Source organism: Camarhynchus parvulus, chromosome 9 (genome assembly GCF_901933205.1).
Source record: "Camarhynchus parvulus chromosome 9, STF_HiC, whole genome shotgun sequence".
Taxonomy (NCBI): domain Eukaryota; kingdom Metazoa; phylum Chordata; class Aves; order Passeriformes; family Thraupidae; genus Camarhynchus; species Camarhynchus parvulus.
In genome coordinates, this window is record NC_044579.1 from 14,969,411 (window position 1) to 14,983,758 (window position 14,348).

Sequence of the window (14,348 nt, forward strand, 5' to 3'; positions counted from 1 at the left end):
CCAGCACTGCTCACTGCTTTCACCTGAGGTAATGTGGTTGTGTTCACAGGGATGAGGGAAGAGACAAGAATCTTGACTCCATGTTTCAGAAGGCTGATTTATTATTTTATGATATATATTATATTAAAAGAAAACTATATACTAAAACTACACTAAAGAATAGAAGAAAGGATTTCATCAGAAGGCTTGCAAGGAATAGAAAGGAATGGAATGGAATAAAATCTTGTGACTGACCAGAGAGTCTGAGGCAGCTGGATTGTGATTGGCCATTAATTAAAAACAACCACATGAGACAAATCAAAGACGCACCTGTTGCATTCCACAATGGCAGATAGTTATTGTTTACATTTAATTTCTGAGGTCTCTCAGCTTCTCAGGAGAAAAAATCCTAACAAAAGGATTTTTCACAAAATATGTCTGTGACAAGGTATGGCAATACAGCAAAACTCCTTGAAAACAGAGTTATTCTGACTTTATTTGGTGTAACTGGTGAAGTGGGACAGATGCAGAGTTCCTAGCTGTCTAAACCAAGACACTAGCCTGTCAGATCTGTTAGGGATGTAAAGATTCTTTAACTGCTATGCACAAGTAATATGATCAGACAGGAAAGGCACATTGATTTTAGTGACTAATTTATCAGATTATTCAGTGAGAATCTCTTCACATCACTCATGTTTGTGCTCCTATTTGCCTTTCTTACTTGCTTTCCTGGAGATGGTAAATTTTTTACTTTGAAATTTAATGGAGCACTTGCAAGGCAGGGCATTGACTGTCAGAATAATCCAAAAGTAGAAGTGAAAGGGATTTGAGAGCTCAAATGTAAGCCATGGCACTAATATGGCATTAAGTATACCTAGCTCCCTGCCAACAATTGTGTTTAAAAACTTCCAAAGGAGTTGAGTAGATTTAGAAAGGGCTTTCCTAAAATTTAACCTGGATTTTCTTTGCTATTAACCTGGCTGCTTCTTTCTTACTGCTCTTCAGGCTGTCATGAAGGATAATGTATCACTGTTCTTATCACTTGTATATCAGGTGCTGAGCCCTCCCTCCTTCTCTTATATGATAAAAACAAACCAAAGCAACTTTTTTTCTTTCCTAGGTTTAACTAGCCCATTCTTTCAGTATCCCCTCCCAGATCATGTTAGCTTTCTTATTGCCTTCCTGGGACACACTCCAGATTATATTTATCTTCTTTTTCTTTTTTGAAGGGAAGTCCCTAAAGCAGGAAGTAGTTCTCTGTCTGAAGATTTAGGTGCACCAAATAAACTGAGTTATCACCTCCTGCATTTTATATATGGCATTCCTGTTCACACATCTAAAAAAGAAACTTGCCTGGTTTTTGGTTTTCTTTTCTTTTTTATTTTTCCTTTCTAATGACAAATGACATACTTTTGTGACCTGTGAGACCTTTTCCTTAGCCCAAGATCCTCAGTGTCATTTTGCTTCCTAGCCAGTATGGTTTCTTCTGTGTTTGACATCTCTCTTAATGGGGTGGAACTTTCATTTTTGGTGTTTATTTTTTCCCATTTATTCAATTTGTCAAGATCACTTAAAATTCCAACAGAGTATTCATGTGTGTTACCATTAAAATGCTCTTAAAACAACTGAGGGAGACATGTTGCTGTGCACTAACATGGAGAAATATGTGCATATTGGTTAGTGAATGCTGGTAATTCATTTTCTGAGTGCTCCAGTTCTGTTTCAATGAAGATGAAATAGGTTAAATTGTACCACTGCTGAAGTCATCAAAATTATGTGAAATGGGTGAGGCATTCCCCCAGGCTCAGTTAATCACATCAGAGCTTTGAATAGTAGCTCTTCAAAGTGTTCTAACTTCAAAAAAGTTCTTAGACTGGGATGGATTAATGATGATTTTTCAAATCCATATTATGTAGTCAGATATTACATTATTGTCCATGGAGGGTTTCCTTATCTTGGAAAAGGTGTTTCTACTTAAAGCAAATGAAATGTTTTAATTCCAAATAATTTTCAGTGCCTCCAAGAATGTGATGCCTTATAAAAATCCAAGATAGAGCTGCCAAGTAAGGTAATTCATGGAGGTTTATTGTGGAGATTGTTGTGTATATTTTGGGTTCAGAAAGATATAAACCACTGGTTTGGTCATTTCAATCCAGGAAAAGGAGCAAAACTTTTGTAGTTATTTTTGCATAAATTCTTAAATCTACATATATAAAGGTCTGAATTTTCAGAATTGCTGAATCTAAGAAATCTACTTTCAAATAATAGAAAGTTCAGCATTTTCTGAAAATAATTCCTTTTCACAGTTAGATACCAAAACTTGCTAGTAATTTTGGAAAATGAAGGCCAAGGAAAAAGTTAGTAGATTATTTTCTTTAAAGGGAAGGTTTCTGATAAAGTCAGCAGGTGTCTGGGGGTATGGATGCCTGTTGCATAATCAGGAAGTTATTTTAAAATTACTTGTTCATGTTTCTCAGCATTTTTTTTCCTAGATAATTTTTTTTAATAATTTGATCTTTACTAATCAAGGTATTTGCTGTAAGACAAAACCAATGTGCTCAAGGATCATTACTAATAAATGTCTACTTCTAGGGAATGTTTCTAAGATTAGCAGATCAGAACTAGGTAGTTTTCTGAGCAGAAAAAACACAGTTGTCTTTAGCATCCATTATGCAGACAGTAAAGACAAAAAAATGCTTTTGCAGACAAAAAAATCCTTTTATGTTAAAATTTATACATTCTAAAGCTGGAAGAGAGCAGTGTAATGAAATAGTTGGCTAATAGGCTGCTGGCTATGGCAGCCATAAGATGTCATTGAAATGGAACCAAGATCTGTTATTGAAACAAAACTGTTCACTTTAGAAAAGCATTCACACTGAGTTCATGAATTATCTGGTGACAGACTATGCTGCAGTTAGTTCTGTGTGTGCCCAGATATCAGTAGCCTTCATGCACCACTTACAGTGTAGTTTATTTAATTTTTATTTTCATGTGCTGATCTGTCCTGTCTCTGTGCCAGTTGAAGAGTCTGGTTCATCAGACTCTGATTAAGTTCTCTTGTCACAGCAGGGTCAGCTTCTCTCCACTGCATATTCTCCCCATTCCTGTGGAGCTGCCTGTGTCCCACTGTGGTGTTCTAAGCTTTCTGAATTGGATGAGCATCAGCATGCACTCATTTCTGACTGGCATAGATCTCTGTCAGCTGCCTTTTGTAGAAGTGTGATCACATGCACATGTTCTCTGGTCTCCACATCACCTACCAATTGCTTAATATACATCCTCTGCCAGGGTTAATTTTCTGGGATTATAGCTCAATTTCTCTAAGCAAGGCACAATACCACTTGCACATCTGACCTTTTCTCTGAATAATGCAGAGGAAATAAATCTTCTCATTCTCCTCCTGTGGAATCCAAAATAATCCCTTCCTCCTCTCAATATCCTTTATCCCTTTTTTAACTTCTGGTCTCTCTTTTACTTCTCTTGTTTAAATTTTATTTGTGGACTCCATTTGCCAGGTGCTGGTTTTGAGCAGAGTAACAACATGTGGTTGGTTTCTTAATTCTTTTTCTGTGTAAACTCTGAACTTCTGCCTGTCCCACAGAAGTCAGAAGTTACCATTTCCTCAGGATTCAGCTGTCCAATGTTCTCAAAAATTTAAATGGAGTTGTTGAGGTTAATAACTCTATAGTTAGCCATCTCTTGAAATGTTGTTCTGAGAAAGTGGAGGAGCTGGACCATTCCAAATGTGAAGCTGATTTGCAGTGTCTGTCACACACACATAGAGCTGCCTTTGCCAAGAATTGCTACAATGAATATGTACTGTCCTCAGAATTGTCACAGAACCTTCAGTTTCTCTCAAGCTACACAGGTCTCTCTTGTTCAATGCTTCACTGCAAAATATATTTTTTGATTGTTATTTCATATACTTTGTGATTATCTTTGTGACGTGTAATATTGTTATACACTGGTAAGCATATCTGATGTACACATTGGAATATTACTGTCATCACCCATGAATGGACATACCAAAGCTAAATGAAGAACTTCCCCAGTGCTGCTCCTAAACTGCTAACCAACCCAAACACATAATTGTTCACAGTATGGCATTGAAGCTAATGTAAAAATTATTATCCATTGTGTCCCTCCAGTATTTTTCCACACTCAGTGCTTCCCAGGATCGAGATTTCCCCACACAGTCTATACTCTTTGTTAAAGGAATAATCTTGTGTTTGGTTGCCCTGGAAAGAATCTTTATTCACTTGTTTGTATATGCTTTGTTGTAAGCAGGCAGTTAATTGATCCAGAACACTCTGTAGCAAGAACCTGCAGCTTTTCGCTATTGATTAGTCCTTGAATCATTGCCTCCTGCAGATTGCATTGATAATTGCTTTGTGTGTTCCTTTATGCCATCAATTAGACAGCCCAGCCCTGCTGTGCGTCCTAGCACATACACACCCATTGACCAGAGCTCCCGTTTAACACTTGTGTCTTTAACACAAACCTCTGAGGTTGCTGATAGCTCTGTTTGTTTGCTGCTTTGGGCAGGGGCTGACTTCTGAACCACCTGATCAAAGCAATGAGGTTGAGCAGCTCCATGGCTCACCAGACCATAAACAACTTGCACATGTGCTGTGCTCTTTCCTCAGCTTTCTCTAATTAGGGGCACATGTCAACCCTGACCTAAAGGAGAAAACAGATTTTGTCCTGCTTCCCTGTACGCAACAAGCCATGTGCTCTCCACTGTCAGAAAAGGGCAGGTAGACTGACTGAAATCTCTGGAGAATGGTCACCATCATTTGTATCTCTGCAAAGCTCTATTTCCTTTAAACCCTTGAGAGTGATGATGAAAATGTGTGATTCCAAATTCAATGCTGCCTCTGCTTTAGTGAGATGCCATGAATTTATTCCTTCAGTTCTTGAAATTTTATCTCATTTGTAGAAAATCAGGTTTTTCCATCATGATGGAGATGAGCAAATGTGACCTGTCTGTATTTATTAAAATAACCTATAGAAGAAGGCAGACATTCATGCATGGGAATGAATCTAGTGTAGCCTTATGGACAGCTGAAGTACTTTGAAAAATGAAATTTTCACCATATATCATAATGCTTTCAGCCATTTCAGTTTTGTCTGCAATTCAAAATCACTGAAAACAGGCAAGGATGAAATTGAAAATCATGAACCTGCGTAAGAGTCTTGGAAGAAAATCAAGTTAATTTTGGTTTGGGCTAAATATTAGCCTCAAAATCTAAATTTTCTGGATTTTACTTTCCGGTGTACACAATGTAAATTAATATATGCCTAATATAGTCATAAGTGCCTAAAAATCCTTAGTGTGGATGACTAAATAATTCTGTTTCTGTGATTTCTGTATTGTTTTCTCTGCATCAGGTCAATAAGAAAAAAATACTTGACCATTTTTGCCTCATTTTCCTGTGATTTCTTTTGTTATATAGAGTTTATCTAAGCTGTCAGACTTTGTTTCTGATCTCAGGCCATAACTCACTGCACTGTTGCTTTGGACTCATTCATGTTTCTGTTTGTCACCAAAAGTTTTCTTTTATTTCCAGATTTGGCAAGAAATCCCGACCTGCAATGTATGATGCAACCCCCATTGCTTATGAAGATTACAGCCCAGATGACAAACCTTTGGTTACACTGATTAAGACAAAAGATTTGTAATCTAGTGTATCTTTTTTGGATTATTTTTCAAAAGGATGGGCTACTAACCTAATTTAAATATTTTTAAGAAGAAAGCATAAGTAATTTAAACCATTAGATGCTTCAGAATTTTCTGTAGAATATTTAAGAACCAATTTTCTGCAGCTTTTAGTTTGAAAAAATATTTTAAAACAGAATTTGTGAACTTCATGATTTACATTTTAATGTACCTTGAGCTCTATAAATTATAAGCTTATGATAGTGTGTGCTTTTTTCTTGGTAGACACTATTACTAAACCCAGATGAGTTTCTTGTGGTTGTTACAGAACAGAAAACAATAATTAATGAGGAGTTCTTTATGAAATGTCAGTGCCAGCTTTCTCAGTAGAGGTAGGAAAAAATGTGAAGCATAATATGATATATAATATATCCATTAATTAAAAAAGTCTAAAATGTTTGTGTTGTGAAAAAGAAACTAGTAAAAATTATTATTCCTAATCTGAATGAATTAGCTTTTGCCTTATTCCATGCATGAATAGATAACCTATTCCTCCATTATTTCCTGAAAGTTGTTAAAACATACTCTTGAGTTGATGTTTGACATTTTTGTAATAGTTATTCAGGCTAGGCCTTGTATAATAATTAAAGTGCCTCTTGAGGCAAAGTAAGGGCATGATCCTTTAAACATTGAAATCAATGAGAGAACTTCCATTGAATTCACTGGATATGGGATTGGATCCTACAATTGGACTGAATCTATATTTTTCTTTAAAGGTTAAAGTTTTTTTATATTGTGAGTAAACTAAGCATATGGTTTGAATTGTTTGTTTCCTAAAGGTTGTTGATGTACAGTATTGTTTCATGAAATAGTGTATTTCTCATAGTGCTTCTTATTTAGAATCAGTATGGGGTTTTTGTGGCTGTATTTGATCGCTTATGGGCGTCTTAAATTCTTGCTTATTTCAGAAAATACTGAATAAAAGTTAACCAGTGAAGATTGCAGCTGTTTCTTTGTTTTTCTTCATTTCACACTGAAGTGTTGTCTATAAATTTGAAAGGACATGAGCATATGATGCACTATAAATAATGCTAAAAGATGACATTCCAGCAGTTAATCTGAAAAGGGGAAAAGGGTTTGTATTATCAATGTAATCTCGCAAAAGTGAGATAAATGCAGCTTCAGAGTAAAGGCACAGTCCTGAATGGCATGTGCCAGTTAGTAACACCATTCTGTGTCTGAATTACAGAAATGCCAAATGCTTCTCAGAAATCCAGAGTTACCTTTCCTGATGTCCCGGATCTGCTACCATGGGCTTTCAACAATGCTGGTCTGAGACAGTAATTATTAAAAAGAGGAGTGAGGAGCTCAGATCCAAGTTTAAACTAGATTAATTCTTCAGGCATGGTTTTCTATGACAGAAGTTGTAAATTTGCATCTGGTGGCTGTCAGATGATGGTTTTTTTTATTGGTACAGTTTCTGCTGTACCAATATATTGAAACTTTTGTTTACTGTGACTTCTAGGAGTCTTTTGAGACCCTTAAGAAAGAAAAAATGAGAGCAAGCTATACCCTGTACCATTTTTGGTAACTTGAGCAGAAAAGGGGCACTGTTGTAATTGATTTGTTAATCAAAGGAAAGGAAATACTCATTCGTCAGAATTTTTGGCCTTTTAAGTCAGTAAAATATTGGCTTGCAAATCTATATAAAGTAGGGAAACAAGCAACTCTGTTGTTTTAGGGAACATACATATTCATGGTCCATATTTTACAAGAGAGATGTTGCAATGAGCAGCAGCCTTTCTGCATACAAATCACACCTTGGCAGCAATTCTTGACCAACCTATATTTCTCTCAATTGACTGACCTGAACGATAAGTAATTTGTGAGGAGCTATTTTCCTGTCAGCTTGAAGCCTCTAGCTGCTGTAAATCATCCTGTGCATCCTGTGAATTGTATTCTGAAAATTACTTTGTCTCCTTCCAATTTATTTTATTGAACTCTGATGGCATGTTATGCATGCACTTGTGAGATATTTGTGAGGCACTGCACTGCCTGCCAGATGGAGCTGTCCTAAGACCTGGAGGGAACAGACCCATCTTGTGTTTGTATCCCAGCTCTGAATCTGCAAGAACAAGTTGGTTACTGTCTTTGTACACCAGATCGTGTCCTGAGAACATACATGAAGGTGGGCAAGGAACACTGGTTATTTCATATCCTTTTCCCCAGCCATGTGAGGTTTGCTCTGTATAGGGAGAAAATACAGATTTATAGCAAATATCACTTGCTGTTAATATGCTACACTTTTTCTTTTTCTCTTTCTTTTTTTTTTTTTCTTTTCCCCCTGTAAATAATCCAGTTGCAGAAAGGGCTGATTGTATGTCGTCTTCCCCTAGCAATGGGCTAACAGCCTCCAGCTCCTCCTGGACAAGTCTCTGGGCTTGACATTAAATTCTAGTTGAGTGTAGGCACACAGTTTGTTGTAATTGGGAGTGCGGCTGGGCTGAGCCTCATCCCCAGTTGGTTTCAGCTGTGAGCAGCAGGTGAGCAGCATTGACAGCAATGAGCCATGGAGTGCCCAGGGGCACTGACCAATCACCAAAGGGAACAGAGGGCACACAGGTGCAGTGCATCAACAGGAGGGGATAAAAGGCTGGGCTAAAGAACAAGAAGGGCAGATGCTTGCAGCCTTCTGAAGTGATCTGATGTTACTGTGTATGGGCAGATACCCGAAGCCTTCTGAAGTGGTAAGGTGTTGCTCTGTATGGGTTGAAGCTTTGTGATATTGTGGGGTGATACTGTGTGTATTGTGGCTGTCTCAACTGTGACGTGCTGCAACATTTGTGGTCTCTCCAAATTTGGTTATTTTTACATGCTCTTCCATCTGGAAATAAGAAAACATCCTTGAGTGTTTTTTCCCCAGAAGCATGCACATGTATTCTTGTTTCTTGGGGTGTTGTGTAACTTGTCTTTACAGCTCAGAGTTGTGATACATGTGCTATCAAGAAAATGTCATCATTTGCATGGATTCTGGATAGAGTCAGTCCAAAATGATGAAGACAGTGATCCTGTCCATGTGGTTGGGCTAACTGCAGTATGGTGTAGATACATGGCCTGAGGGAGCAGTTGAGCACAACAGCTAGAAAACACGTTGGCTAAAACCATACAAATTATCCCCTTTAAAACCCGCAGGTGTAAACCCAACTTTAGCTGAGAAAAATTAGACCAGTTAGATAGATTCATCCTCTCCTTGCATCTTGTTTCTGGTAGGTGCTTTGGGAATCTGCATTCCTCCTGTGTGGGCTACAGAGGTGACACCTTGCCAAACCCTCAGGTAAGAAGCCTCAGTCCCATGTCAGAGCCAGTGTTCAGTAACAGATCTTGCACTTGGAACAAGCTGGCTCTCAGTCCTTCTTAACTCCAACACACTTCATCTTCCAAAGGCACGATGAGAAATGAAGTTGTTGAAAGGTGCAGGTAGCTTGGGAAGGAGATGAGGTCTCCATGCCAGCCAGGCCTGCTGTGTCCCCAGCCCACTCTCACTGCTGGGGCAGTGCCATGGGGTGCTCTCTGGGTGAGGGGCCCAGCCTTTCTGCAGCTGAGTGCTGACCATCCTTCCCTCCTGAGGTTCTGAGAGCCCCTCTGTGTCCCTGTGCCAGGTGGGACCAGCAGTGGCAGCAGCAGCCTCCCTGACATGAGTCACAATGGGGCACTGCCAGCCCCATCCCTCACATGGGCAAGCAGGCAGAGGATGAAAGGCCTGGAGATGCAGTCCTGACTCAGCTGAGCCTACAGGAACTGTTTTCAGCTCTCTAACCCTATTCCCGTTAGTATATTAAACAATGAGCTCAGAGGGATGCTCATGGCTGGGGATGGGATGTGGGAAGGCACATATGAGGTGAGAGGTTGCAAGGAGACCTGAGGCTCCTGCATAGCCCTGTGCATTGTCCCTCAGGGCTGGGTAACACCCTGTTTCAAACCCATCAACCTCATTTTGCTCTGCCTCCACTGCAGCTGTGGCCAAATGCTACACTGGTGTGAGGGGAATGACAGCTGAAAAGAGACTTCAATAAGTGCATCCTCAAACAGTGAAAGTCTCTGTGTGGTTAATCCCTTTGAAAATAATGGGATTTTAAACACAATGTGTTGCTGTTTTGGGGGAAAGTGGCTTGGTGTCCCTGGGCATCTAAAAATATACAAGATATGACCATAGGAGTAAACATTGCTTGTTTTAGTGAAGTCTTGTGTTGTGACACCTCTGTCACAGAACTGATGTTTTCATCTTGTCTCAACCTCATTTCTGGAAACAGCGCTTTTCTCCAGCAGAGCTTTGCTGAGAAATGCCTGAGCAGTTATGACACTCCTGAAGATGTGTAGTTTCTTCTTTGATAGCAATAGACACCTGATGAGGAATAAACTCAACACCTCTGAAAATTATTCTGTGTGAATGACTGAGAGGAATTGAAGAACCACTCCTCACTTGTGTTGCCAGGGGGAACTTCTTTTCCCCTTCATGTGGCTAAATTCTTCTGTGTCCAAAATTTCTGAGAGATTCCCTTCTCATGTTGCACACAACCACCCAGCAGAGCAGACAGGCGCATCAGACTGATGCACATCCAGCCTGTCTTCCCTTTGGGTGCCTCCAGCCTGGTTTCTCTGGGAGGCATTTGCTGTGTTACCAGCTTTGGGGAGCTTTTTTCCAGTGCTGCCATGTTTTTGAGGTTCATGTGCTGCTCAGGGCAGCTGGGCTGGAATTGCTGTTTGTATGGTACTCTGCTCTTGTATTCCTGACCTCACAGGGGGTGCAGAAGTACAGTCCCCCCATGGATTGTGGAGGGCAGCTGAAAGCCAGATTAATACAGGGAAGAGTTTGGTCTCTTATGCTATGCTCTGCTATGAATAGTTAAAATAATGAGTGTATTATCAAGAGCTAATGAGTTCAGACATGTTCCCAAAATAAAAAATGGGAGTCAGGGCAGTCCAGTGTGTATGGTTAAACCTTCTCTTCCAGCCTGCTGAGAGAGATGTGCACTGGCTTACAGCTTTGAGGCACCCTTTATTTTAAAACAAAATATGAACAAAACTCTTGTTTAAAATTTGTTTTCTCTCTCAGCATCCATTATCCTTAGGAAATGCTCTGCATGAGCAGGGGAGCAGTGAGAGAAGGGCAAAGCAGAGAGCTGGTGCCAAATGAGAGACATGGACCTGATCTGCTCTATCTGCTCCCTGCAAGTTTGTCTTCTGTCCCTTGAGACTTTGGCTGAGCGTCTGCCAAAACCCTGTAGTTGCGTGGGGTCAGGAGGGGTGGCATAAGGCAGATTTGAGACACTTTTTTGTCCATCTTAAACATCTCATCAGGGAGACGAGAGCAGCCAGAGTCTGGCATCTGAGCAATCAGATGCTGCTGCTACCTGAGAATGCTGGAGATTGCTGCAAGACAGGCAGAGTGTGATGTGCTCAGCTCCTGTTCAGTCTGGTGTGCTGGTCACTGGAAAGGTGACCCTCAGAAATCATCTTTGCACTTCTTGACTCTCTGCTGTTTGCACTAGAGCTAATCCCTCTGGTGCAACTTCTGTGCTGCAGAATCCCCCCTGTAGGACCCAGCATCTGAACCCTTTCTATCCTTTCCTACTGTCATGTTTTGGAATGGCTCCAAGTAGGTGAAGGTGATTCCTTCCAACAGGACATGGGTCAATCAGTGAAAACAAACAAAACTTCAAAGCAGCTATGCCACATCCAGCTTCATCTGGGCTCAGCTGGCTTCTTTTCTTCTGCAGTACAAAATGGATAACAAATATGACCTCTCTGGAAAAGTCAGATTTCTCTGTTATTATGAATTCCACTTTCAAATCTTCCTTTTAAGACGTTTATGATAAGATGATTATTGTAAATAAGCTTCCCCTTTAGCAAAGAATAAATCATCAAATAGGCTTTGTTTGGTGAGATCTTTGGCAAAGGAATGTAAATAAATAAGCTAACTGAATAAACTTCTTTATCTGATGTGCTGAGCAGAAAAAGCAGCAAAGTTAATCATTTAGGAAAATAAGCTGGACTGCTGTGCTTTCTTCAATAATAGACCAGTGTAAGGAAAACAATCTGCTCTATCTCGCTGAGCCTGGACTTTTTGCTAGCATCCCACAGACCATGAGAGATCCTGTTTATCACTCTGGCAGCAGTGCTGTCTTGTCAAGGAGATGTCCTTCAGCCTAAATTTTTTATTTGTTTCTTTTCCTGTGGACTGGTCTACTTCCTGTCAGAGGTAGCTCCTCACAACAGGACAGAGATCTCTTATGAGGTCAGCTGTGGCTTCTCTTCCATCTCCTGGGAGTAGAACACACACGGACAACAGGCTGGATCTGCAGGGTCTTAAACTTTGGACTCCATTCATGTTTCCATATGAGAAAGTTTGCATGTGACTCTGCATGGATCTCAGTCCAACACCACTCAAGGAAATGAGTGTGACTGTTCCAATTTTCACCATGGTATTTTATTGACTTATGGATTTGAAGTAATCTGACGTAAATCTGCCTGGAATCTAAGCCTATAAGCCAAACACAAGATGCACAAGGTAACAAAAATGCATGTAGCTGCTGTGGAAAAGCAAACAGCCTAATGCAATGGAGGTTATTTTGGCATGTAGGAGCTGCATTACTAATTAGTTTGTCAGCAGAATATTTTGTTCTCGCCCCCATTTGTAATTGTTGGATTTGTGATCACTGTTGGTGCAATTTGGCATCCTAGAAGCTTATTTTCTAATTGTATTGGGACAGAGAGAGCGCAAATAACACGTTCCAGTTATGGTTCTTTCTCGATGAGAACAGAGAGATATATGGATAGGTTACAGAGAGCAGAAAGCAGCATCAGCTTGCTGAAAAGGGTGTTTGTAGATCCCAGTGTATGGCCTTGATATTTATTCTACAGATCAGTCTGTGGTTGTTGGATTTGCTATGTTGCATCTCTCATGCGAATAAGGCAACCAGTCAGTAACGTGTCATGATGCAGATTAATTTAATTCAAGGATTTTGTACCTAAAATGTGCTGTCCACAATGTCTTATTTGTGGTCTGTACATGACACCAGTTCCTCCTATTAATTTAATTTGAACATTTATTTCAGTTGTTATGCCTTTGTATGGCATTTGCTAGAAAGGTCTGTCAAAACAAAGCTGACAGAATGTCGTGTAACTAAGGACAGATCTGCTTTCCCATGTGCCTATTATGCCATTTCACTTTCATCTTGCCATGAATTTGGACTTGAGGTTGTTCTACATATGAAAGATGATGACCAGTTATTTTTATCTCCAGTACTCATCACGTTGCTCCCCTCTTTCCTGGTGCCCTGTCTTGCCTGTGTGCAAAAAGGACAAAGACAGGAGGAGATTTTTAGAGGGCTGAATTAGGTGTGGAGTTTATCAGTTTTCCTCTGTCTTTTGTTCATTTCATTTCCATGGAGAGAATATTTTACAATTCCATGGAGATGCCTTAATCCCTGAGAGATTTGAAGAGTTATTTTTCTTTAATGCATGTGAGATTTAAAATGAGGTGGTAAGCTAGCAGTATTGACAGACATGTCAGGTTTAAATCAAAATGTCTCTCAGCTGTGATTTACTTAGTGATATATGTTGCTGAATTTTGGAAGATTGCATTTGGAATACATTATTCAGTGGTTTAGTTTATTGAATGGTAAATACAGTGATGCTTTAATAACATTCTGGAGTTTCATGCAATAAACTACAAAATTTCTGTAAAAACTGGTTAATACTATCTAATTTTTCCTCACTTTAGGGGACTGCTATCTGCAAAGAAAACCAAAATTCACAACAAAACTACTACCCTACCCTGGCATTTGGCCTGGCAGTATCCATGTTTTTCCAATCGTTTTTCAAGAAGCTCTGATTTTGCATAAGGAATAAAACCATATTCTCTTTCCCCATTAGGCAGTACCTCTCAAAGAGGGCAGAAATTGTGGACAGAGAATTATCAGACTTTAAATTAGCAGTTAAATGTGGTCTTCATTCAAAAGCAACTCAGCCTTGAGATTTCTGAGAATTCATTGTCTCTCTCTTTTTTGTTTATGTGTTGTCTCTGACTTAACATCCCTCTCCTTCAAACTCTAGCGTCAAGGGTGATTTATGAGTGCAATTTTCTGTGTAATATTATGTAGCAATAGTTGGCAAATCCCTTCCCTCAGCAAGGGGATGTATTCTTCTTTGTCAGACACCAGAGAGGCACACAACCCTTGGATCTCTTTAAAAAGACAATTCTTTTTGAAAGGACAAATGCAAATCCCATCTCATAATAACTCATAATTACTTATAGATATGTTACATGTGCAAAAACTGCTCTGGCCACATGGAATTGGCATTTTCATGTGATGGATCCACTGGGAGTCCCTCTGACTGTCTCAGGTCCAGCTCTGTAACCAATGTCTTGCTCATTGCTTGAAACAAGCTCTGCACAGTGCTGAGCAAAGCCTGGGAGACCAGCTGCATTGCTGTGCTGGGCACTGTTCGTGATGAAATTTAAGCCTAAGATTAATGAAGGTCTTGGAGGTTTGTTAACTTTCTGTTATGCATTTTTGCCTGTTCTAAGGTTGAAGTATTTTTGCATTTATAGAGCTCTTTGAGTTGCAAGACTTGGTAAAATCTTATGTGAAATGTTGATCGCATCAGCTTTATACTTTCTGTGAGGGCTCTACATTTACTGGTTCCC

The 14,348-nt window shown here is 39.6% G+C and overlaps 1 protein-coding gene across 1 annotated transcript in view; it reads left to right on the forward strand.

Annotated features, from left to right (window-relative positions):
* DNER (delta/notch like EGF repeat containing) overlaps positions 1-6,642 on the forward strand; it is a 111,254-nt gene extending 104,612 nt beyond the window's left edge. The window contains exon 13 of the mRNA XM_030954062.1: positions 5,550-6,642. Within this exon, the coding sequence (XP_030809922.1) occupies positions 5,550-5,661 (112 nt within the window). The 3' untranslated portion in view covers positions 5,662-6,642. The remainder of the gene's footprint in view (positions 1-5,549) is intronic.
* Positions 6,643-14,348: the final 7,706 nt, after the last annotated feature.